Raw genomic sequence first — 26,673 nt, 5'->3', positions numbered from 1 at the left:
TCTCACTGCCTCGCTTGCCTTTTTTCCCAACTCTTGGAGACATCAGGAAGTAATAGTGTACATTGATAGTATACCCCATTTATTAAACAAAACAGCTGTAGCACTAGATCTAATGATTTTGGAAGTTTTGGTCTAATAAATGCTGACTTGTTCTTGCAGTTTGTCATGTAACTTATCACTAAAATGTACGCAAAGAGTGGTTATGTAATCTTGCGTACTTTAGCCTTCAGTTTTCACTTGAAGTTGTCAGCTATTCTAATGAATTCATAACACTGTCTTCACTTACTTGAGCATTCACACTTTTAAAAATAATAAAGGCAGGCTTAAATGCTTTTAAGAACATCTCAAATGTTAGCTGACTAGGAACTCGCTACTAGAACTGTCACTATTTTAGTTAAATGGTGCTGCAATTTAACCTTGAACCCATTATGCTAGGGAAATGGTATGTAAATTCCTCAGCTGAGAGAACAAGAAACCTGAATGAATTTATCCAATTCTGAATTCTCTTTTTTGATCTGTTTCTATAAGATTTTGTCAATATCTTTCTGAAACTCTGAGGTCCCTCCTGAGAGTCTGTACTACTGTGTATAAGGGAATCCAGTCGCTCAGGGTAATGTAGTGGAGGTAACTATTACTTCAGGAAAATAGAGTTAATGAGAAATAATCTAGGTTGATGAAGACTGTCATTTGGCAAATAGACAAGTCTTGCCTTGGCAAGACCTCAATTAATGAGTTAGGCACTAGTAAGAAGCTTTTTATTCTCTAAGAATAGCGTCTTTCATGTTTCACCTTTCACTAAACAGATCTGGCTTGAGAATACTGCACTTGACTGGTTAACTTGGCTTTCACATATTTTTATCAAAGCAACTTTTTATGTCCTTTTTATTGCTGACTAGTTTTCTTGAACAAAATTAAAATTTAGATAATAAGAAACAGGAATCTCTTACTGATAAATTATAATGGCAGCTTTCATAAATCATGATGGTTTTATTCAGTTATTTGTTCTGACTTCAAATCTCTTGTATAAACAGCTCTTGCAGATCCACTCTCTGACATCTTGTAAGCAGCTGTAAAAGTAATTAATATTATGTTCTCTGTGCATCCTATGTTTTATACTAAAACTTTCTTTCAAGCCATGGTATGTTACTCGTCCATTTCACAGCAGTCTTAATGTTAGCTACTTTTATTCTACTGCTGCTTGAACTTAGACTCTCAAATGCTTATAAAAATATTGAATGAGTACTGTTTGGACTTTGACTTGTAGGACTAGTTTTCTTCGCTGCATGTGTATATGCAAAGAAGCAGTTTCTTGTGAGAAGAGTGAGGGTTAACTTGTTTATTTTTACTTTGGCTAAATGCTGCTTTTCTGTGGCTATCCAGTAGCAGTACTTACATAAGACGTGAATTTCTCTATCATTCTGTGGCTTATATCATTTGAAAGGGAAAAGAAAACTTAAACTTAGCCTTGTTACGACAGAGCTGTCACTTCACACAGAGAACAGGGAGTTCCTTGTTCACATCAGCAGCTTTTTGAAGACTTGAACTTAACTGTCGGATGACCAAGATAACTTAGTAAGCTAAAGTCCACAAAAAAAAAAAAGCAAATTTCCCAACTTCTAACTTCTGTCGATATGAATACAGAGCAGAAAAACTTGATATACTAATACCAGCTTTTGTATGTCTAATTCTTACAGATGAGTATTAAGAATAGTACTGCAGCTTTATTTTGTTTTCCATCTTAAAATGAGAGACTTAAAATTCACTGCAAGCAAGAAAATCAGAAGATCTAAGAACTGGAGGTGTCAACTTTTCTGTCAGACATGAACTACTGACATGATTTTATATTTGAGACTTGTGAAGTGCTGTCCCTTAACACCTGTGGTGTTCTTTCCAGTCCAACAGTTTCATAAATTTTATGCCCGCACATTGCTTTACCACGTCTGTACTTTGCACAGAAAAGATAAATGCAATTGCCAAAAGTATTGAGGATTTTTTTTGTTTGCAGGTACCAGGATAAAACAGATCTGTTTTCTAGGCTCGAGTTTTATATTGGATGGGAATGTAGGTTGATACAGGAAACGCCTTATGAGAAACTTGGCTTCTGTTAAGATGGCTTTTTTTTCTGTAGAGAGTAGGTCTTTAACATGACCGGAAGATTCTTCTATAGGAAAACTTTTTATGGGAGAACTTTTTCACTGATACTTTGTTCTTGGTGTCAAGGAGCATTGTATCAAAAATGCGTATATCTGGAATAGCTGATTGTCTATAATTTGGATCTATGACGACTTGTTGGATTTCGAAGAATCAGGATCTTGAGGAGGATTTGGAACGTTCAAGGGAAAGTGGAGTGAGTACCTGGTGTTTTGCATAATCCAGAGCCTCTGCATTATTCCTACCTTCAGATGCAAGCAGTAAGGTGATACATCATTTCTAGGGTTATATTTGCTCTGTTATCCTTTGTTTATTCAGAAATGTGCAATCCCTAAGTAGTATTGAGTTTTAGGGATTCTGTGTCAGCCCAGATGAGACAGCTTCCAGCAATTTGTGTGTTACTGGAATTGGTGGGTCTTGAGGAGAGAGTGCCATTGAGCATCTCACCTCTGTTCATGCACTTGAGAAGTAGGAAGGAGGAACACGCTCTAGGAAACAGGAGTGGAGAAAGAAAACTGAATAGGTAAGATTGCCTGCCCAGTGGTTAGGTTGTAATGAATGTATGGACCGATTTTCTGGGCTTTCATCCAGAAGTTTTGCTGCATGTAAAACGTGCTCATCTGATGATTTGAAGCATTTATCTGCAATGCTGGGCCACTTCTGCAGGAGCTGGTTCTTGTACTGCTTAATGGCTAGATTCAGAGCACATGCAGCAAGGGCCTTACAGTGGAGTGACCTGAATGTTCTAGTAGTTCAGCCTAGGAAGGGGTGAGAAAAAAGCAAGTGGAGAATGTTTTTCTTCTCATTCTAATTCAGTGTCATAGCTTAACTTTAATAGTAAGCTGGATCTTTGTAAAATGCTAAAAATTAGTGTAATTTTGCAGTTAGGAAGCTGTATTTCTGCTAGTTCCTGAAGTTCTTTTGGTTAAACTTTTTGGTTTGAGTAATTGCAAGCTTGGGGTGCTCCTGTTTAGGCAGAAAGGACTTTATGTGGTTGCTAGTCTCCAAGAAGGCAGGCTTCCTACTTAAAGAAGTTGTAGTACTTCAATTCTGGTGTACGTACTCCAGAAAATGATTGCAATTGCTAAACCATACCTCTGTTTTCAGGTCCCTAACCCAGTAACTGAGTAAGCTGCCATGCAAGTAATGTCATCCCCTCAGAGCATTATTGCATTGTTAGAACTGATGTGGTGGATCTGTCCTATTTGTCTCCCTTCTCCCCCCTCCCCACCCAATATAGTAATTAGGCTTTGGACCATATTCAAGCTATTGGAAATACCTATGGTAAGAACGCCCTCAAGTTCAGTGTAGCAATGACACTGAACTTACACTGGCCTGTCATGAAGAAAAGAATTGTGAAACAGCTTTTCAGATGGGAATCTCCTATCCTTTCATCTGTACCTCTGTTGCTGTATCACAAAGCTTGTAAGTGAATGGCAGTATAAAACTACTGCTCTGGTGTATTCATCTGTGGGGAAAAAGGATCAGGCTTATAGGGCAAAGTAGTGCAATTTGTCTTTGAAAGATAACTTGATACCTTGGCCATAAATAGATTGACTATGATGTTAGTATGGAGGTTATCAATTCATTTCAAAGTCTACCAGGCTATAGTATTCCTTCATTGACCATAACCAGGCTCCATCCAATAGTTCAAGATACGAAAGTTGTTTATCATTCCAGTGCTGTACTAGGGTCATTGGTATTCAAATGCTTAGTAAAAAGTGACTTTAGCATTCAGAAGGGGTACCCAAGGCTTGAGCTGACTCATGGCACCTTCACGTGGCTTACCATGGAACTGCAGTCAGAAACAACTAGAGTTGCTGTCCTAAAGTGGACTACATGTCTTTCACCATTAAATTCCCTGGAAGAATGTACAGTAACTGATTGCATGGCAGTAGACCAACGAGCTCTTTATGGGCTGGCTTTTCTAAGTGGATGACCATTCCTTTTATACAATACAGCAAATACCTCAGATCTTATGCTATAAGAATTGATAGGAAGGAGTGGTTTTATGAGTGGTCTCCTATTCTAAGGAGAATACAGATACAAGAAGCCTATGCTACTACTTGCAGGTAGCATTATGATCATATTTTTGGAGTATTTAAATATTCATCTAGTATATTCTGGGGTTTTGCCGCTTCTTAGCTTGAGAAGCGTAAGGATAGTAAATTTCCATGGCATGAGGGGGAAGAATCATTTAAGTTATCATCTAAGTACTTGATTAAAACAAAATATAATTAAATGTACATTAATACCATACTTGCTTTCTGTTCCTCGTATCTGGTTCCCACCTCCGTTGTAAATGACTGTCTCTCTTAATTGGCTTAAACTTCAGAGGCATCCTGATTTCTTACTATGAATAAATGCTTATTAAAACATCTAGATACAAAGAAAGTATTATCTGCAGAAGAGATGGAAGTAAAATAATATTGGGTAGATTATCAGTGACTATCATATAAGATTTAATTTCTTTTATGTTTTTAATCTTCAACTTCTGACAGCGTTTGGTTTATGGGTAGCAATGCTGGTGCAACAGTGACCAAAGAGCCTTTCCTGTATGATTGTGTTTGGATTCTGAGAAATATTTTGTTTCTGTGGCATAGGCAAACAGTGGTAGTACCAGAGTCTTAAACACTGATACTTTTTTCCCCTGTGTTAAGAGAAACACAGCATACTTAATGGTAATAAGTGAGGGAGAAATAGTCAGTCTAAGATTATGACATCTTTAGCTTGGCAGCTGGAAGAATCTGAATAGCTTTATTTTGTAGAAATATAATTTCTTCATGGATAGACTCAATAAAAGTATTTTATGCTTATCTCCACCAAAATAGTAATTAATTTATCTATTGTGGATGAATTGATTTGTAAATTCATTTCAATGCGCTTTTCCTACACTTCTGTGTGTGTTTAGTCATGTGGAAAAGTAGAAGTGGATATATGACTTCATATTGATGTACTTCTAGCAAATGAATAGTAATAAAAGCTTATCCTGAATCACGGCTGTAGTTCTTCAGGTGAACTGTGTATTCAGTTATATCTTTGTGCTGATCAAAGCTACTTTGCTCATACTGGTTTAAAAAAGTATTCTATATTCTAGTAACTGTCATATTCCACACTTTTTTGCAATACCTTTAAAAGTATTTTACACAAAATTAATATTAAAGTCATAAATATATGATGACAGAGTAGAATTTAAGTGAAAGAATACTCTAAAGTTAATGGAACAAGATAGTGTTGTGGTTTTGGTTTAGAGAAGGTGTAAGTGCAGCAGAATGGGAAGAGATGTTAGTAAGCCACCTGTGTAGCTTTTCTAGAAGCTGCATTCACTCTAGTGGTGTTAGAGCTCTAGTTTTAACTTATTTGTCATAACTTGTCCTTCTTGGAACACTTTATTACATATCTATTAAAAACTGTATGGAGAGGTTTTTTTAAAAATAATTGTTGACCATATTTGGCAGACTTATCTAAGAAAAAATGAGGAATTATAAAGTTAAACCCTGCTTTACTGCCGCTGCAATTCTCCCTTGAGCTAGCTAACTTCTATGCAATCTACAAATAAAATCTGAAGAGTTGGACAGCTTAATCTTTGACCCAGCTAATGAGCTTCTGTAATCAAGGATGATGTCATAATATTTTGTACTGAAGGGTTGAACTGAATCCTAACAAACACTTATGTTGTTATTTGATATTGTGAAGTAGATGATACTGAAATAGTGTTGGTGGGGCAGGCAGGCTACTCGTACTAGACAGGGATCAGACTAACATAATTGTCTCTTTGCACTTGGTTTGGCTTTTTTGTTTGAGAGAATGTGGGGAAGAGGATATTAATAAAGTTGTAAGCACGAAAAAGATAGGGCACTGCTACTTTGTTGCGTCCACGTAGAATAGCAGAATGTCTGAAGCTGGAAGGCACCTTTGAAAATCATCTAATCCAACCCCTGTGCTCAAAGCAAGGTCAACAAGAGCAGGTTGCTCAGAGTGTTGTACAATTGGGTTGTGACTCCACAGCGTCTCTGAGCAACCTCTTCCCAATGTTTGACTGCCCTCAAAGTAAAAAAGTTTTTTTCTTATGTTTAAATAGCACACAATTAATATTCCTGAAAAATAAACCCTCTGCCATGGGGAAGAAAGCTTGAAAGGTACTACCACCTATTCTATCATCTGACCTCCGTGAGTTTTCATTCTTTCAAAGCCCAGAAGTTAGAACATAGTTACCTTTTTTCTTTTATCATTTCTCAAATAACATGCATTCAGATGCCAATGACAATAGGCAAGAAGTGTCCTGTCTCTCTTCTCAAAAGACTTACAGCAGAACAGATTAAAACAGTTTGTTATAGTCCATTCTCATTGTAATTTATAACCTGTGCATCAACAAATCTTCATAGACCCATCAAGATGAAGACTTCTGCACACAAAAAGGAAAAATAGTGGTGAAAGCTTGCAACTTAAATTTTGAGCAATTTTGTACAATGGGTGGAGAGGGAGAAAGCTCTAGAAGGTGTTGTTATAAGTTGCTTGCATAGAGGCTGTTATCACTTGTAAAGGTACCCACATGAAGGGTTCGCTAGAAGGAGCACTGTGCATCCCTACCAGGAACTTTTATTGCTCAGTAATTTTCCTGTACAGACTACTGCTACTAGCTCTTTTTTTCAGGACAGTGATTGCTGCTTCAAAGGTAATATGAATGATTAAGAAGAATCTAGAAGAGAAACAAGAACAATCAGAAGATATGAATCGTCAGAACAGCCTAGAGACAAGAGAATTGAGGGGGACAAAGGGAAACAATTATATGTAAAGTGTGTATGTAATCTCTGGAATGGTGGAGGATGGGATAAAAAGAAGTAAGCTTAAATTTCAGATAGCTACCGAGACTGGATGTTACTAAATAAATTCAATTTACCTTATTCTTCAGAGTATCTAATGATACATTCTCATCTTAAGCAGTTGCTAAAACTTTATCTAGGATGACATCAGCATGGCTTAAAGGGGAGTAGATCATGTCTCGAAGTTCTTCACTCTGTAGTTTTGACCAAAACCAGACTGGTTATCATGGTATGAAGAAAAAGTTCTGTAGTTAGTGTGTATATAAAATGGAAAAGGTGGTTACTGGAGCATCTTGAACTGAAGCTACAAATGCTTTCAAATTAATTGTTACTATCATCATCTTAAATGAATCAATAAAGGGCTTATCTGTTGCACTATATATTGGCTACTCACTATCCCCTGAAACTTACTGATTTGCAGCTTTAACTATCAACAGCATGCATGTTGAAGTTTGCTTAGCTCTTTTGTATAAGTAACTTTTTTGTTCTTTTTCTCCCAGTTTCTATGGAGATTTTGGACCTTTAAATTTGGCAATGTTATACAGATACTGCTGTAAACTAAATAAGAAATTAAAGGTAAGCTTTGTTTAAAAACAAAGTTCCTGTATTTGTGTTTTGAAATTCAACTAAAATGTATTATCCAGTGTGAAAGTGGTTGTTAGTTGCTCATTATCTAGATGTTTACTACTAAGCTTTAAGGTTATTCTTTGTTCTGAGTTCTTCTCCCTCTGAAGAATGGAAAAAAAATTAATATGCTCTTGTTGCTTAGCAGGTGAGGCACTGAAGGATGTGTTCACCTTTTTTTTCATAACATTACAGTTTCAAGACAATAATAACAAAAACCACTCTGGATATTTCATGGGTTTGCAGCTAATGAAGTGGGTATACTAGTATGAATAACTAGGAAAAAAGCAAACAAAAAGCCCGTACCCATGAACAAGAACAAAACATGGGCCCTGAAGTCACACTACTTAAACTAAGGCTCACTCAGTGGAAAAGTTAAAACTTCTAAATCTCATTCAATTTTTTAAATATGTTCCTTATAAAAATTGTTATGAAAATGTGTTTTTACACATATAAAAATAGTTCCTTTTGTCTTGTAGAAGTGTCACTCCCTATCAGTTAACTTGCAGAAGCTTTCTTATTTTCTTGCTTCCATATAATGATTGTTGATTGAAGGTAATTTTGAGTTGCTCTTCACTAGAGATAGAAAATGTTGGTATCTTCTTTGGATGTCACAGCAGGTTTTTCTTTTGACTGCAGTGTTGGTCCTTTCTTTATGAAGTTGTCTGTCTGTAAATGCAGCAGATAATTATGAAGATCACCATGACTGAGTTTTGTTGTAACAACACTGTCTTGTCATAAAACCACAAACTTGATGTGGGCTGACCTTGGCCAGAAACTAAATACCTGGCAGCTGCTCACTCACTCTCACCCCAACCCCAGTGTGGAACAGGGAGCAGAATTGAAAGAACAAAACCAAGAAAAACTTTTGGGTTGAGATAAAGACAGTTTAAGTGGGGGAATAAGTAGTGGGGAGAGACAGGGCAGGGGAATAAAACAAGTGGTGCAAAGGCTACTCACCACCTCCCACCAGCAGACTAATGCCTGGACAGTCTCTGAGCAACTGCCAGTTTAGAAAGATTGCTCCTCAGTTTTATGTCTGAGCTTGATGTTATATGGTATGGAATATTCCTCTGGTTAGTTTGGGTCAGCTGTCCTGGCTGTGTGCTTTCCCAGCGTCTTGCCCACCCCAGCCTACTTGCTACTTCTCCCAGGCAGAGGGAGAAACAGGTAGCCTTGATGCTGTGCAAGCACTGTTTGGCAATAGCTAAAACATGGGTGTGTTATCAACGTGGTTTTAGTCACAAATCTAAACCACAACATCATGCAGGCTGCTATGGAGAAAATGTAACTCCATCACAGCCAGACCCAGTACACTGAGCACATAGCTGTAGATTTAACCTGGTCCCCAAATGCCTGTGAAAAAGTGATTTGCAGCATGTATAGAAGATTTATCAACTGTGAGAAATGAAACAGATGTTTTAATTCCAAAGTACCAGTTAACATCACTTGTGTGAAAATACTGAGGAGACCCTTCACTAAATATTACAGATTTTAAATCTTTATAATATAAAATATTAGACCTGTTACTGACAGAAGGGGAAAATGGGAAAACAGATGCGATAACATTGGCCACTGTTAAGAGGATTCCTGTATCAAAAATGACAGTATATTTTGGGACTAATGTTTGCTGCACAAATTAAACCATTATGCAAGTTGATTCACACTATCTGCCACTTCCAGGGGCATGCGGACTTAGGTAGTCTTGAGAGGAGTTTCTGCAAATGAGAGGTTTGTAGAGTTGCTATAACCTTTTTGTGATAATTTACATTGCTTCTTAATACAGAAAGTTATTAATAAAAAAATGACACTAGTATTTCTAATTTTGAATGCCTTTATTCATTTTGGGAAAACATTGGATTTGTCATTCCTGTGTTAACATTAAATAGAGCTTATAAATGTATTATCACCGTATTTTCCAGTGGCACTGTCCCATTCAAGCACACAACCAATGATACTCACTCATAAGGAATCTATTTTTTTTACCTTCTGCTGTTTGTGACCTTGTATTTGAGTTACTAAAGACTGTGGAGAATGCTTGCTCTGTGAAGCAGTTACTCCAGAGGAGAATCAATACTAAACCTACTATTCTAATTTTCACTGTACCTGTTGCTAAAATAAGAACACAACCAATAAATACCTCAGGACTTGTTTGTTTTTTTAATGATTCAGTATTAAACAGAATGTCTCTACAGTCTTCATTCTTGTTATAAGACCATCACTTGCATTGAATGAGGCAAGCTGCTTGTTGTAAATGGCTTGTAATCATGATGATATAAAGATTGTCTGTTATAATGGAAGAATAAACAAGGGAGCCAAATTGAAACTGAATTAGTAATTCTAATGTTTTGCAAGGTTGATTTAGAAAATGGTGATGTCATTTTGATATAACTTTTTTTTTTTAAAAAGCAATCATTCACAGTGCTAGGTGAAAAGTACAGATGGCCAGGAACAGGACAGAAATCTCATGCAGATCATCTGAAGTCTCAGCTGGGAGGAGGTGCTGTTTGTTGCTGCTGCCTTACCAGAGGCTAATTCCAAATAGGTTAATTTAAACTAGTAGTGCATAATAGAGAGGGGTAACCTGATAGTACAACCACTTGAAAGTAATGCCTGAAATCAAACAGGTAAAGGTTGGAATACCACCTGAGTGGTGTAGAAACTTGCACGTGAATAGATTCTAGTCTGGTTGATTTGCACTACCTCTGAGGTAGGTCAGTACCTGCTAATGTAAGCTTTGTTCTTCTAATAGCTAAAATATATGCCAGACTCTGTCCTAATTTAGATACCCACTGCAGTGGGTAAGTAGGCTTGTAAGACCAAATCCCAGGGATGAAGCATGCATCTGATGTGTGCTCTAGGCCAAGCTACAAAAGACTACTGCTTAGCTTAACTAGTTGAGAATTATGGATTGACAGTTTCTACCCTTTTACCCCTCACCTTCTCATGTCTGACATTAACAAATATCCCCGAGAAGATTTCTGATGCCTGAACTAGGCTGTGTCAGAGGTTCATGACCTGTGACTTACCTGCCAGCAAGGCATTGATGCAGTGAGCATCTGCAGCAAAAGTATAGTAATTCTCACATAGCAGCGGGGGGGGGCGGCGGCGGCGGCGGCACATAAGCAGTCTGTGATCAGAGTTTCAGAGATGGCAAGTGCTGATTGGGCTAACAACATGGAGAAGGAGTCCCGTTGGGCAACCTGCTGCTTGCATACCCTTGTATTAAGGGTAACAGTGCCTGGTGACCAATAGCAGGAGTTGGCTGATCATAGGAAGTAAAAGGCACTGCAGATTATCGTTCTCTGGAAATCCAGCCTCTGCTGTGGGATGGTTGCTGTTGCCATACTGCAACACTTCTGGGACCCCAAGGCAATCATAGTGCCTAAGCCCAGGTGACTCCTGCCATGATTTGGTATATTGCTGCTTGGGTATGTACTTCTCTTACCAAAACAGTCTTTAAAAGAAGCATGGCGCAAAAAAAAATAATTCACAAAACATGATAGTTTTTGTGTGGATGTGGTATCTCAAAAGGAATTTAAGACTTAGACTTTTATTGAGTTTAAAACGTCCATGAATAGGAACAGAAGAAATGAGAATATAAGATCTCTTGAAAACAAACCAACCCCATAAACTTCCCCTCCAAGTCTTTCAGCTATATCTATTTCTGTTTTGGGAGAGGAATTAGACATGGAGGCAGTTTTCTGTTTTCTCTTTTCCTTTCTTGAGGGATAGGTGAGGAAGGAGGAGGGTACCAGTTTGTACATGTGCTAATGGCAGACCAATGTTTTACAGTAAACTATTGTAACATTATGCTGACTGACTTTAAAAACAGTAAATAGTTTTGCATGAAGAGCTGAAAAATTTATTCAGATATCCTTTTACTGAGAAAGTTGAAGGTAAAGTCCTGGTTATGCTTTACAGGAGAACCTTTCTGACCTTGTTATGTTTGTAATGTTTTTATTGCTGATTGCTATGGAGATGATCTTGACTAGCCAAGCCAACAGCAAGAAAAAATGCTTGGCTGTGCTATCTTCCTACTTGTTCTTTGAATTCTGTTTGGGGAAAAAATGCTTGACTAAGCAACTGTGATTCATTTATGAAATATTTTTTTCTTCTGTTTAAATAAGTCTGATTTCATAAAAACTGCTTTTAAAAAAACCTGCTGTGTTTTATGTGAGTAGCCTTATACAATCTCAAATTCAAAATCAGGAGTAATCAGAGAGGGAGTGTTGCTGAGAAGTGATACAACTATGGAAGATCAAAGGCAGGAGAGGGAAGGTTCTGGAAGCCTTATGAACTATGGGGTTAATGTTTCTTGTATGCTAGCTGTATTGCTGCTGAATCACAGAGGGCTTTGGTTTAATATCAGTCAGCTGCTGGGCATATGCATGGAACTAAAGTAATTGCAAGCATCTCCTTTAGGACAGCTTAGATTTTGAGACAGGTTGCATGTACGTGTTTTAGTACATAATTTTCTATTAACAGTTTGCCAGCCTTGTATTCAATGCTCTTTGTATATATGTATTACATATATGCATGTATGTATATATAAAAATAGTTTATGCATTGATCCAGGCTTATTAAACACATTGCAGTAATTTCTTGATTGAATAATGCAAGTATATTAAACCATATCTATTATATAAAATACTGTCAAATAATCTGGTGATTCTAAACAGATAGCAGTCTAGTAATTGTCCACAATGGCACCTTCTAAGCCTGTCATCAATTTCTGTGCAAGTAAATCTCTCTTGAGGTCTTCAAGAAACAAGAACTGATCTATTATTAAAAAAAGGTAATCTTACAGTGAAAATAATGTGTTCTGGAACCCCCTCACATACCCAATCAGTTCTATCACCTAAACCAAAACCTGCCATACTTCTCATGTAACCTCTGCTTTTAGTTCAAAAGTTTGTCTTTGGGTCTATTCCCCTGGGGTATATCTTCACAGATACTATTCTGTTATATTGTTACATTTTTGTCTTCTAATGATGTGAAACTGCTAAAATTTTCTTACTGGTAAAGAAAAATATCTTTAGTGCATGTGTTTTGTTTTAAAAAAAAGATTATTTGCAACTATGTTCCTATGTTACTTCTAATACAGCTATTCTATAGATGACCTATATTTAAAAATTCCTTGTTGAAACATTTTTGGTTCTTCTGAGTTGCACAGTATCTGAAGGAACTAAAGCTGTAATGCATTCAGGTGGACCTCTGGAGCTGTAAAAACAGTCACCTTAAAAACTTGTCTTTAACCCTCGTTTTCATTGAACTTAGCTAAAGGAGTAGACTTAGCTTATTATACATGGTCAGAAAATCAATATTTTTAAAAATAGGTCATATAGCTTAGTATTGATACTGAAAGTGTACTGACTTGAGAATGTGGGTGTTTAATGGAGGCATTGCAGTGACACTTCAGCAAACACTGTAAAACTTAATTTTCTGTAACCTGTGTGCAAATACAAACAGTGGTTCTTTTTATAGGCTTCTGAAAAGTAAAATCCTGGTGCTGTTTTCCTGGTTGCTGTGCTATAAGCCATTAATTAATGTCAGTTTTCAATTTTGTGTTAAAGCTTTTACATTTAAATGTTTAATATAGCAATATGGCTCATAAGGATTAAACCTCTACATTTTGAAAATGAAGCAGTGAAAATGATACTGCTTCCATTTAAACGTTCTGGAAACTTCTAAGGTGAGCTGTCACTTTTTGACTACTTCAGGTACAAAAGCGTCTCAAAATTTGAATGATTTGACATACCCATATGATTAAAAAAATCCATTCTGTAAATAAAAGAAGAAATATGGTCTTATTATATAGAACTTCTGGCTAGCTAGCAGAATGTGGTTTTTGCAGTTTAAATTATTATTTCAGGTGAACTGTAAACTATTGCAAAGAACTTCTCTTTAAAATAAGTAGTAGTCAACAAGTTATAATTGAAGTTCTGTCACTGTTGCATAACTCCTGCAATCTTATCCCACCTACACATCATGGGTGGAATTGCAGTTAGAGAACACTAAAATTAAAAAAACTGAAGAGGGGGAAGAAAGGAGGGATCTTAAAATACTGGGATTAATTTTGTCAAGTTTTAATAATAATTGAATGCTTCAATAATTAAATAACTACTCGTGCTTTGAATGTTTGCATATACACTGAGGGAGATGTTGCTGTTGGTCTCAAGATACAACCTCTTCTCATCAACAGCAACTAGCTATCAGAGGTTACAGTTCTATTTAGATATACCTAGTTGTATTAACTCTCACTCCTTCCACTTACGGAAGTTGTGGGTAATAAGACCAGACTGGAATGTACAGTTAGAACTGCTATTAAAGGTACTATTTCTGTGGGGGGTGCACTGTGGTACATTGGTTTTCTCCTGAGTTGATCGGCTATTTGGTTTTTTTGCAAAATTTGATTTTGTTGTTAAAGCTGTCCTAAAACTTGCAACAAGATTTAAGATGAGAGTCAATGTTTACAGATTTTTTTTTTAAAGTGAAATACAGTTGGCACTACTTCAATAAATAAACCACAATTCTGCAGGGGTTACCTTATCTCCCACCACCAAGTGTCATCAGTGCCAAGAGTAGGAAAAGAAAGTGAATTACAATTCTCAAGTTGGAGTTACAAGCTGACAGCACTGGTATAAAGGCGGTTTATAAAACGTGCAACTTTTAAAAATAAAAATGTGGAACATTTCTAAAAATATTTAGAAGCAGAATCCAGTATGTCTGTTGATGACTTCCTCAAAACTGTAGAAATACCGTAGAAATCTGTCAGGGAAAATGTGAGCGATAGTGTTGCAGAATATAATGAAAGTGTAGTAATTCATGAAGCCAAAAACAATAATAATGCAATAAACTGTCCAACTTACAATTTTTAAGTGACAATTTTATCTCTCTCTGTCTTTAACTAGTTTTGCTGCAGTTTGTCATTATTGTTCATTTCTGTTGCTTGTTGGTTTTGTTTTCAATGGGAGTTTTGTCCACAGGATTCTGACAGGGGCTTCCTTTCTTCCTAAAGAAAGAAGAATTGCAAGTGTTAATAGTTTTGTCTCTGCCTAGCCTTTTTTTCAGGCTTTTAATTTGTGCAATTATTATTTTTTTAAAAATAAATTCTTGCTGTTGAAGCTTTCTAAAGATGTCTGTCACCCCATTTTTAGGTAGTATAGATGAAAAGTGGTGTTTAACTTATAAAATGCCTGCAAGATTGATTGCTTCAGTTTTTCTCTTGTCTTCACAGAATTATGTGCTAAAGAGATTTAATGTATAGGAGGGTGTTTTGGTCTGAACTTTCAATGTCTTTAATCAACTTTCATAAGCTATTGTTCAAATATTTAAACTTGGAAAAAAATTTCCAGTATTTTATATTGAACATTTTGGTTTAACTGCATTTTATAGGATATTTTTGCAGAGCAAACTAAGAGATCTGCCCTGATACAGTGACTGTTTCCCTGCACTCTTATCTATAATGTAAGAAGATTGATTGTGGTATCAGTAATTTTTCCCCTTTTATTTTAAGGAGATCTCTATAAGAATTTTTTCTGACTTATTTTGGAAAAGGAACTTTTTAAAGCGTATTCTTCTCTCAGTAAATATTCTGTGTTTGTTTTGTTTTTTTTAAACAGTATTTCAGTCTATCAAGAAAGAAGATAGTATACTATACAAGTTTTGACCAGCGGAAACGAGCAAATGCGGCCTTTCTAATAGGTGCATACGCTGTAAGTATTTATCACACAGATACCTCTAACCTTCCTTAAGAGACATCTGCTGTGTGTAAAATAGCATCTCAAGGGATGGTCCTTTAGGGAGGCAGGCAGATTGTCATTTGATTCCTCTCTAAGCGGTCTTTGAACATTCTACTGTATAAGTTTTAAGGAAGCCCTGTCTTTGGCACATAACTCTGGCTTTGGCGGATCATGTGTGTGTTTCCCATAGGATACCATTTTCTTGAATGTCAAAAATGCACACCACAAACTTGCCTCTAAACTTGGCTGTCTTAGGATCAATTCCTGCTTGTGGCAGTATTGAGATTCATACTGGGGAGGAGAAAGCTTTTTCTCACAGCCTTTCTTAAAGTTACTAGACCAGAGGCATAGTGACTATTGGATGGATTTCTTTTCTCAGTTAATTTTCATAGCCTACTCAGAATAATGGGGAAAATGAGGTATTTCAGCCTTCTAATATTACAGATAATATGCAATATACAGACCCATTTTAGTTACACAAGCCTAATTTATTATGATATCACATAAGTTTTGATAGTCCCAAGCTCACACTTGCACAGCCACTTGTGTGTCTTCATAGCAGTGTAGCTCAAACTTCAATTTCACCTTCTTACTCTACTGTCCAGAATTGGAGCACACTTGTAGAAAACTCAGAGTCTTTGTGATAGCATGTTTTACACTGATAAAGTATTGAAACTAACAAGCTGCTGGTCCTGAGCTGACATCCATGTGGGTCAGCTGAGTTCTGGAAGTCTCTGTTAATTCAGGCTTTATACTGTGTGAAAGCTGGTGTATTTCTTTCAGGCCTGAGGTCATGCTGAAAGCAAAGCTCAGTAAATGCAGATGATAATATTGAAAGAATTTAGGTTGCAGATTCTCGTAATTAAACAAAATGTTTTACTACAATTATGGGAATAGTGTATAAATGCTCTTGAGAAAGAAGATCTATTTACAGAGGGAAAAGAAATTGGGGGTAAGTTCGAATTTTAAAAATCTTTGGGTTAGATTTTTAACTCTTAGGAGTAGAACTGATGGAATAACCGCAAAAGGAATAGTAAGAACAAATGAGTTAGAGTGTTCTAAGTTTGTTAATTTTTTTTGATGGGACAAGGCTATATTTAATAATATAATCCTGTATTTTATATTCTGTTTAAGGAGCCTTCAAATTTAATAGTGTATCTTTATAAGCTTTACTGTCCCTTCAGATCTAAAATCTGTCTGAAGTGTAGCATCTTCAGTAATGATTCTCACACTGTAATTTGTGAAGAAACTTTAATCATTCCATTCAGACTGCTTTTTGGTTTCTGTTTGCATCATTATATTTCCAGTTCTGTATTAAGAAAGATTCACTTCATGTTTTAAAGCTGGTCTAATTAAGCCTATAGCTAGAGAACACTCATCTAGCACATGTGTAGATTACAGCATCTAATTGCCTTCACTGGCTTGCCCTTGTCTGATCCGGCCTTCACCTTCCAATACATCTTAGAAGCCTTGGAAAGGATAGGACACTGGCATTTTGAAGGGGAGGAGATTATCTTTTTATTCCTCTTGTCCGGTCCTTGTTATATGACTATCTCAATTAAGTAGCTGTTCTCTGTGGATAAGGGGTAGAAGGCCCTTATGAGTATTAGATAGACCCAAGGAGAGAGCGCTACCATCTGTCAAGAGAAGTTTTTGTGAAGCCAGGTTGTAGTAACAGAAAGGTAAGGAGGTACACAAAGTGCAAGACAGAACTCCAAGCAGAGGACTGATCAGCTAAATTAGACTATGCCATATTTACAGTATTTAAGACTTAACCATGGGAACAGTCTGGTATATTTGGTAGTCCTTGTTTGAAGGAGCTGCACAGCAGCTAAAGCTAGGGATAAGGGCACACACATGGGGTGGCGGGGGGGGGGGGGGGGGGGGGGGCGGTCAGCCAGTAGAAATTAGTGTGCCACAACTGTGTGCACCTTTAACCCTTGCCTAGCCTGTTTTAGGCTGCTTATAGCTCTTAATTGCTAGCATATGTGAGTGATCCACATCTACATTTGATACTGTTACTCTGTCACTCTAGTAGATCTTTTCAGTATCTTCTGATTATTGAAGATATTATGTACCAAGAATAATTCTTTACTAATACAGTGTTACCAGTACAAAACAGTAGTCATTCAGTTGTTGAAAACACCTTATAGTCACTTTCCAATTCATCTCAATTTAGTATAATATTGGAAAACAGTTTGCACAAAGGTATCCAATATGTTACATAAGTATGTTATCCCAGGATAATTTCTATAGATGTGTATTCCTAAACTTGCAAGTGTTATGGGAGTTCATTCACCATCTTCTATAATGATTAATACTAATGCCAGTAAATTCATAAAATGGATGCTTGTTTATTCTAAAAAGTTATTTATGATCTACCTAATAATCTGATTTTTGTTTAACTGCAGAAGCTTAGCTTTTGTAATCCATGCATATTCATTTCACACACAATAAATATTTGCATTTTTTTGAGTGTTTTACCTGTAAATGCTATGTTCAGGCAGATGCAGTAGATGTGCGGTCTTGGGTTACGTGATAGGGTGGTTCCTGACCCGAAGGAATCTAATCATATTCTTCAGTAAAAGAACTGTGTGTAACTGGCAATTTGAGGTATTACAATTTGAATATCCAAATTGTGATGGAAATATATTACTCTTTGATTTAAGGTCTTCTAGGTTTTATGTCTTAGATTATATGAGCTTTTTGAGACTAGAAAGTCTTCTACTATGAACTCTACCAATGTGTGAAAGTTAATTGATAAGGCTTGTTCTATTTGTCCTGGTGTTAAAATATTAAGTGTAAAATGAAACGTGGAAAACGGTGGATCAGGTTCTAGAAATGGGTTTCCAGTGGCGATTATGCAACTTAGATTGTTCCATTAAACAGCTTCTTAGACATGGTGTACTAAAATACCCTATAGCTATTAAAATATTTTGATAAGGGAGTCATAAGTTTAAGCGAGAGTTAAGTCTTAAAACTTTATTGGCAATAGGTTGCCTGTTTGTAAATTGCATCTTGGGAAGATGTGTTTTCTAAATTTCAGGTTTTTATAATGGACTTTCAGTACATCTGGGCTAGTGGCATCTAGTTGCTAAATTATTGTCCTCACTCTTAAGCACTGTGCAAAGATTACTTTTATCATAAAATTCAGATTAAGAAGGAAAAAAATAAAGTGTTACAAGTACAGAAGAACATGCAGGCTTCTCGGATCTTACAGAGAAGTTCAGAGTTTCTCCTAAATGGGCAAGGCTACAACACAGGCTGTTCAGTGATGTCAGAAACAGGTTGCTACTAGGTTTTGCAGTCTTATCAGACATCACAGAGAATATTTTGAAGCTAGCATTGCTTTGCTTTTCCCTTCATCTGTTTGGAGGCTTATTGTAGTTGTTAGGGTTTTTATGTAGTCTTCTCACACTATTTAGTTAAAAAAAAAATCTTTAAAACTATTTTTAAAATAGTATTAGAAATGCTGTCATGCATACCAAAATTAAAGTAGCCTGGTTTGTCTCAGTTTGTTCCTAATAGTTTTCTGTCTGAAGGGGAGAGGGGCGAGAGGGAGTAGGTTTAACTGAATTATACTGAAATGATTACATGAACTCCTCACTTGTCATCAGAGAATTCATACTTGGAGAAATCGTGAAGGAGAGTGCATTTTCCTCCTGTTTGATAACATATGGCTGAATTGGGGGCTGGATCCCTCTTTCCATATTTTTAAGGTATTTGTTGTATTTGTTTTCTGGTTGGAAACTGAGGAACCCCCACCTGGTTGTGTACTCTGCTATCTAGTAAGGTTTGAATTCCCTGGGGGAGAAGAACAGGAGGAATACTAGTCTGGTTGTACCAGTGACTGCTCTTGTACTTTTAGAGAAATGGGGCAGGGGGAAGAGAGAACATATATCATAGGATATCCTGTATTATGTAGCATTTTAGTGGAGTCTAAAAAAACCCGTAAGGATCATCGAGTCCAACTCCTCGCTCCATGCAGGACCAGCCAAATCAGAGCGTATGACTGAGAGCGTTCTCCAGATGCTTCTTGAACTCAGTCAAGCTCAGTGCTGTGACCACTTCCCTGGGGCGCCTGTTCCAGTGCCCAACCACCCTCTCAGTGAAGAACCTTTTCCTAATATCCAACCTAATATATGTATGATACTTGCTCCTCCTGGTAAACCTAGAGCTTTAATTCTACCCCTGTAGCAGACAAGTAGTAGTTACCTCTTGCAGTTCTTCACAACCTGACTTTTGAGCAGTTTGGTGAAACGTAATGCTTTCATACTGTGACAAACTCTGAAAAAAGATCCAGTGAGCACTTTTTCTTCTTCCTTGTAGATAGCAGATGGGCTGGTCATATTCTTTTTCACAACTACTTTAAGTGTGTAGTTTGGTAGTAATAGCTTTTATTAGATTTCTGTAATGCAAATAAGGGGGGAAAGCTGTTGAGTCCTTAAGTTTGTAATTTTATCACAGGAAATGACTGGGTAATAGCAAACTGCTATGGCATGTTCAGTTGTTTGCTTGTAGGAGTGCAATAAATATAAACTTGTTAGTCCTACTGAAGCTTTGAGGCTTTGTTCTCTTGTAATATATCACACTACTGCTCAAATCTGTAATCTTTCCCTTGGAGGGTCAGCAAGCACAAAGGCTTTTCAGTTACTGCAGCGTGTACAGCCTCTTTCCTGTTTGAAGCAACACCTTTCTTCAGATTTGCTTCACAGAATTCTTGTGATAACTTAGCAACTCTAGTGTGGATCTGTTCCATATACTTCTAATTCAAAAATGGCAAGTGCAGGTGGGAACAACATGAATCCAAATTTAATTTGAACTATTGTGGATGATTGTTAAGGTGGACTATTAAAATACTAATTCCCTTTTTGTCCTGTAAACTTTTTAGGACTTGTGGTATGAATTTTCTTGGCAGTGTGTGTGTGGTCAGTATTGCTACATGCCATGTGCCTGTGTAGTGTCCCAACTGTGGAGAGCTTTAGCTCATAACTACCACATAATTATTCAGGAAGTTGAGAACATAAAAATGGAAATATCAGAGAAGAAAATCTTTGTAAGTTTTCAATATTTGCTGAATCTGTTTTTTACAGGTAGCAGTGCCACATAATATGAATTAGAGTGGTGGTGGTGGGGAAAGGAAGAACCACTTTGTCCCTTGTAAAACAACTCTTGTAAGAGTAATAGTTGCTATTTGGAAAGTGGCTTTTTTTTTTAAAAGCTTTTACTTGTGTTATTTCTTAGATACAGGTTGAATTTATACAAACTCTTCACTACAGGCTCTTTGTGTTCTGCTTTTTTTTACTTGTATATGTTGCAGAATGAAAATACTCTGAAGATTCATCAGATTAAAAAAAAGAAGCTAAGTTTCAGTTACTGAGTTTTCACTGGTAAAGATGAGTCAGAAAATGGTCTCCTGGTGTTTTTTTAATGGATATCACTACTTTTCAAGTACTAAAGAAATGTACTGTAGTGTTTCCTTTTCCATTTCATTACCCTTTCTCCTTCAGTTACTGCATTGTTCTTGACATCTGTGATACTTTTTTTCAGGAGCTCTGTTCAATGTTTGTTTCCCTCTTCTCCTTCCTTTCGTGTTCTTAATATCTTTTTCCTGTTTCCATCCTGGTGTCTTTGAGCTTTGAGCTTTGCGGACAGACTACCAGCAGCATTTGGTTAAAATGTCATGTATACCTGTCTTTGAGTAGAGACAACTTTGAAGTACTGTAACTTCTGTGATGTAAGAACTGCAGCATTGGGAAAACATTCTTATAGTACAAATTTGCCTGTACTTCAGATTTCTGACTCCCTACTGTGTAAGGTGGAAACTTGTCTTTCCCTGAAGTCCTCTAAACTACCCTCTAAGGATGTTTTGACTATAAGCAGGAATTTAGACTTTACATGTAAGCTAATTGACATGAGTATTGACATGAATAAAATCAGTATTTTTCTCTGAAATACACCCAAATCTGTTGCACAGGATGGATTGTTCTTAAATGCAGAACCTTTGTGGTGAGGGGGACTATAAAGGAAATATAAAGGAAGTTTCTTTCACAGACTAAAAGAATCTTTTACAAATGACTGTAAAAACAGAATAGCATTGCTGTGCTGCTGGAGTTGAAAGCATGATGTTTGTGCCATTAGTTAGCAATTGGTGCTGTAGACAGACTGTTACATCTTAAAAATAAATGGACCCCTCCACTTTTTGAATTATGAAAATATATCCATTAAGTAAATCTCTGGTTTAATATTAGTTGTTACTGGTTTGACCCCGACAACAAAGAATTCAATAATTGAGTTAGAAACAACTGTTCTGATAGCACAGAATAAATTGAATGGTTTTCATATAGAAGTTGTGGTCTGTTTTGATGGTGGAAGGTTTCAGGAAACCTTTGCTTTCAAAGGTTAAGGAGCGGGGAATATGGAAGCTTGGGCAAATACAGGGTCATTAATGTTAAAACCATGTAATTTGGGCACTTGCTAAATGAAACAGCACTATTGACACTGCCACAGTATTGAGACTTAACATTTGAAAATATGTGGAGTTTCTTCCACTTTTTGGGTACTGAATATACTGATCCATGCTATGGGTGTGACCATGATGAGCAGAGCAGCAACACTGGAGGCTGAGGCTGAAATACAGGTCCGTGCCAGGGAATTGATCTTCTGAACACGAATCAGTTTATGTAGAGGGTTTTGGTCCAAATTAGACCAGTTGTTCAAAGCAGTGAAATAGGTGGTAGTTGAAAAACAGCATGTTTCTGGGCCCTCATTTCATTGCATCATGGCAAAGAGTTTTTCAGACTATTTTACCTGAGTCAATTTTTTTTGTTGTTTTATCCTTATCTTGTCTTTTCTGTCTGCCTTGTCATTGCTTGAGGAAGAAATGCAAGAAAGTCTACCTACCATTTTGACATCTTACAGAATACTAAGAATCCTATTGAGATATGACTCTAGACATAAAGCAAATTGCAAATATCCTGGGAGTGACCACCACTTAGTTGTATTCTAATGTGTTCAAGGTCAAAAGTTGAATAAAGCTTTTAGATCAGGAACTGTCCTGTCTTGGCTAAGGTTATTATTAGAATAGTTTATATTTAATGGTTGAATTTTGGTAGAGCTAAAAAATAGCTGTGTAGGTGGTGGTTGTAAGGTGAGTTGGGGGGAAATGGCTAGAAAAATTATATGGCTTTGTTTACAAACATGTTTGTGCACATGAAATATGCCACTCTAAACTGGATTAAATATTTTTTTGTAGATGTACTTGCTTAGTATCTATTCTAAGTTAAATTTATTTTAGGACCAGCTTTACTGTACAAATAGGAATTGAAAGGCAGCAAGATGTGGTTGTATTTTACTTTCGTAAGTAATTAGGCTGAGCTGATAGTGTTCAGCTATAGCAGAATGAGCCTTGGCTTTAGGTGTTACACTAACTGTATGTTGGTCTCATAGTAACAAGTTCAGCTTGTTGGATATTTTTGTTAATTAGTAGTTTGGTATCGACAATTAGGAATCAAAAAATATTTGTGCTCGAAAATCTTCTGTTGAGCTGTGGTGGAGAAATGTTTCCTTTGTGAGCTCCAGTGATAACTGTGCTTTTGACTCATCTGAAATTGGATACAAGATGCATAGATGCCTATTTTTCATCTTAGTATGATGTTGAGTCCGTCTTAAAGTCTCTCAGTTGCAGCAATGTGATTTTTTTTTTTTAAAGGAGGGGAATGACATAAAACAAAAATCCCAGTTTCTGTTGATTTCTGAATCTTTTACTTCATGTAGGTATATCTTTTTTTGACCTATAAATGTCATAAGTTGGCCATAAAGGAGTATAGTGTACATTCTTAAGAGTTTAGTGGGCTGGGGGAAGCACACATGTGGTTAATGACTTCTCAGGCTCAGGGTTTTTTTGTTTTTTTAGGTAATATACTTGAAGAAAACACCAGAAGAAGCTTACAGAACACTCTTGTCTGGATCTAATCCACCATATCTTCCATTTAGGTATGTGAACAAGAGAAATGGGCCTAACTTTTGTCTTTTGGAATTTGCTAAGTATAAATTTTTCAGATTGCTTTCCCAGAAAAGGGTTTCATGTCTGATACAGATGTTGTATCAAAATGACTGATCTCTAGAAAAAATGTTTTTTACTTCTGGTGGAATTACTTGCTCTGTGTTGGAATAATAAAGCTATTTTGATTGATTTAAGTTTTAAGTAATGCTCCCAGTCTTTCAAACTGTCAGGTTTAAAAAATAGTTCTTAAAGTATTTGTGATTTAGCAATTAAAACTTTTCTTTATGATGTATTGTGTTTTACTATTTGGAAGTCATTCAAATCTTTTAAATTACTATTACCTAACCAGCTAGACTTACATGAATGAAGGGGGGTTTATGCTGTTATGTTTTCTCTGTTTTACAGAACAAATACTGATGTTCCACTTACTAAATTGCTTTGCCTTTCTGTTTTCAATGAATCATAGATAATTTCTGTCAATCCGTCTTTATTCTATGTACTAAGGTCACATTGAAACTTGAATCTGAGCAGTTTTAGTTGTCATGCTTATCTAATAAAAAGACTTCCAGATTTTTTTCATGGTGTGGACCATGCAATGCCCTTGTACTTTATGAACGAAAATACCTCACGCTATTCTTATGCAAACACTGGCAATAAAAGGCAACTGCAAGAAGGTCAATGTTTTACAAGTAGTGTTCACTGACAGCCAATGCATTGATATAGACTTACCTTGTCTATATCAAATTCTTCTGATTCTACAGCCACTCAGCAAAGGAAGATCAGATTGTCTCTTTCCTCATACCTTGTACAGGAGCCAGGTACAGTATAAACTATTGGGATGGTAGATTTGTATGTGAAGACCAGTTTGGCTTTGAAATCTTAAACCATCTAACACATTTTTTAAAAAGGTATCAAATCAGTGATAGCTTTTATTGGCAGAAAGTTTATACATTCACCTAGTCATCAATAGCTCTCCAAAGCCCAAAACATTTACTGAGCTGTTGCCTATATTTTTTTCAGCTAATTATAAAAGATACTTGGTACAATGCATTTAAAAAATCAGTTATTTTAAATGTCAGTGTTTTTTAGCATCTCCAAATTCTATATAAAATACAGGAGTGATGACCTAAGTTAAACAAAGAATAGTTTTCTCCACCTTTTAGATTCTTTGGTTCCTGATCTTTTCCCAGTTTGAAATAATAACATTGGTCCTTTCCATTTACAGAAGGTTCAGCTACTGGAAAATTGCTACAAGAAGTTCTTTGAAGCAAACTGTTATTCTGAGCACAGAAACGATGTCAATACATTCTTCTGTCTCCTTATTTTGGGGAAGGAACAACTGAAATATTTCCCTGCAGTATTTCCTTTCCTTTTGGGGATTATTATGTAGCATTTTAGTGGAGTCTAAAAAAACCCTGATTCTCCCTTTCATATAAATTCTCAGTAATTCAACTTTGGCAGGGGTATTTCTTTAATATGTTTTGAATATTCAAGTGACTTAAATTTTTCAGGATCTTAAGCTTAGTTTATTCAGAACTTGCTTAAAAAGCAAAAATCTTAGTAGGGGAGGATGTATGTTACATGAGAATAGCTGTATCTTGTTCACCAATTAAAATTTTTTACTGTTTAGAATTATACTGAGTTGCTATGTCTTTAGGTTCCTTTCTCTCCTGCCAAAGCAAAGATTAAGATGCGTAGAAAAGAGGTTCTGACAAAGCGAAGAACCTTAGTTGTCAGATCCTCAAATTGTAAGACTTGGGAGGAATAGTGTGTTTGCAGAACAGTCTATGACCCTATTTGCTCAAACCAAAGGCTATAGACTGTTGCTTTGCAACCAATTCCTTATAATAACAATCATGATAACAGTAGTAATAATAATAAAAAATGATATTTCTGTTTGACTGGTAGGGAGTAGTGAAAGTAATTGTCTCTGATTTCTTGTGAGGCTGATAACCATAGTAACAAATTTAATGACATGAAACAATTTCATTCGAAGTGTTAAATAATTATTCAAAGCAAATCCCTGTGAGTTTGAATTCATAAAATTCTATTCCAAAATATAATAGTTAGCTACTCTAATCAGCAAAGGAGGGGTCAAAAAATAGAAGAAACAGAAAAATTTTCTGCAGATACCTTTATGATACACAAAGAGCATTTCATGTTTACTAGGGGAGAGAATACTAGCTGAAAACATTGAAGACAACAATTTCTAGCAAAGGGACCACTCTGTGTTTGCAGTCTGGTTTGTCAAAATGATTACAAAAGTGTAATCACTTCATTCCATTTGTCAGCTTCATGGGAAGAGGGCAATAAGTATATACAGTAGGCAGTCTTCTGAAACATAACTCCTCTGCACTCTCCGTCCTTTCGTTTCAAGCACTGAGTTGCTGGGAGATAAATGATTGGCTAAGACTAAAGCTTTTTTGGAAGGCTGTGGTTTTTTGGTTGTGGGTTGGTTTTGGGGTTTTTTGCTTTTTTTTTTTTTTGTGGTGGGTTTTCTGTGGTGTGGTTGGGTTTTGGTATGGTTTTAGTTGGTGGTTTTTTTTTTTTTTTTTAACATAAAGCTTTTAGCTATTTTAGAGGATGAGAGGGAGACAATCATCTTGAGCAGAGCCTTGGTGTTTCTAGATTGGAATATAGTGTTATAAGCTTTTGCTAGAAGAATTAAACGTGATTTGTTGAGCATTCTTTCTTCTATGGCATGAGACTGGAAAAAGCCTTGTTTGTTTTGGAGCTGCTTTGGACTATGTCAGGTCTTGGCACTGGATTAGAGCCTAAGCCAATTCTGTTACCTGCAGTATAGTTTGTTCTGCTGTGTAATCTAGCTGTACGGGAGGTGAGATGAAGAGGAATGAGGAGATAAACTGAAGGATTCTGACAAGACAGGAGGCTACGTAAAAATGGGGAGTCTGATAGCTATAGAGGGGATATTTGGGAGTTGAATTCATAGGAAGAGGCCGGAAGAGATACATAAGGACCTTAAGAATTACTGGGACTAAGAGAAGGGCAAGTAGGTCTGATGAGGGCCTGCAGCGGGACAATCTACATTAGCTGGGAATGGGAAAGAAATAATTTATTCCTCCTTCCCTGGTTTTCCAAGGCCTTTGAGATTATTTTCTCCTCCTGTCCATTCTAAGATATTTGAGACATCTCTGGTGCAAAATGTAGCATGGTACACAGGCTCAAGTAAATGAACCTGTGCTGGAAGTAGTAGTACAGCCTTAAGTAGTATATCTGCTTGGCATCGAGCTATACCTTCAGGTGCCCCCACCAGCTCTGGCATGGGGTCTTCCACGGGCTGCAGGTGGAATCTCTACACCCCCTC

At 36.5% G+C, this 26,673-nt stretch overlaps 1 protein-coding gene across 5 annotated transcripts in view; it reads left to right on the top strand.

Annotated features, from left to right (window-relative positions):
* The window catches only part of CDC14A (cell division cycle 14A), a 61,120-nt gene that overhangs the window by 4,037 nt on the left and 30,410 nt on the right, over positions 1-26,673 (top strand). For 3 of the 5 annotated variants that reach the window (XM_075760052.1, XM_075760049.1, XM_075760047.1), the window contains exons 3-6: positions 7,475-7,550; positions 15,224-15,316; positions 23,259-23,338; positions 24,110-24,166. In XM_075760052.1, the coding sequence (XP_075616167.1) occupies positions 7,475-7,550; positions 15,224-15,316; positions 23,259-23,338; positions 24,110-24,166 (306 nt within the window). The remainder of the gene's footprint in view (positions 1-7,474; positions 7,551-15,223; positions 15,317-23,258; positions 23,339-24,109; positions 24,167-26,673) is intronic. The other 2 variants (XM_075760050.1, XM_075760048.1) reach the window with 1 other exon arrangement.

This window comes from Balearica regulorum, chromosome 8 (genome assembly GCF_011004875.1).
Source record: "Balearica regulorum gibbericeps isolate bBalReg1 chromosome 8, bBalReg1.pri, whole genome shotgun sequence".
Taxonomy (NCBI): domain Eukaryota; kingdom Metazoa; phylum Chordata; class Aves; order Gruiformes; family Gruidae; genus Balearica; species Balearica regulorum.
This window is presented reverse-complemented; position numbering and strand designations above follow the sequence as displayed.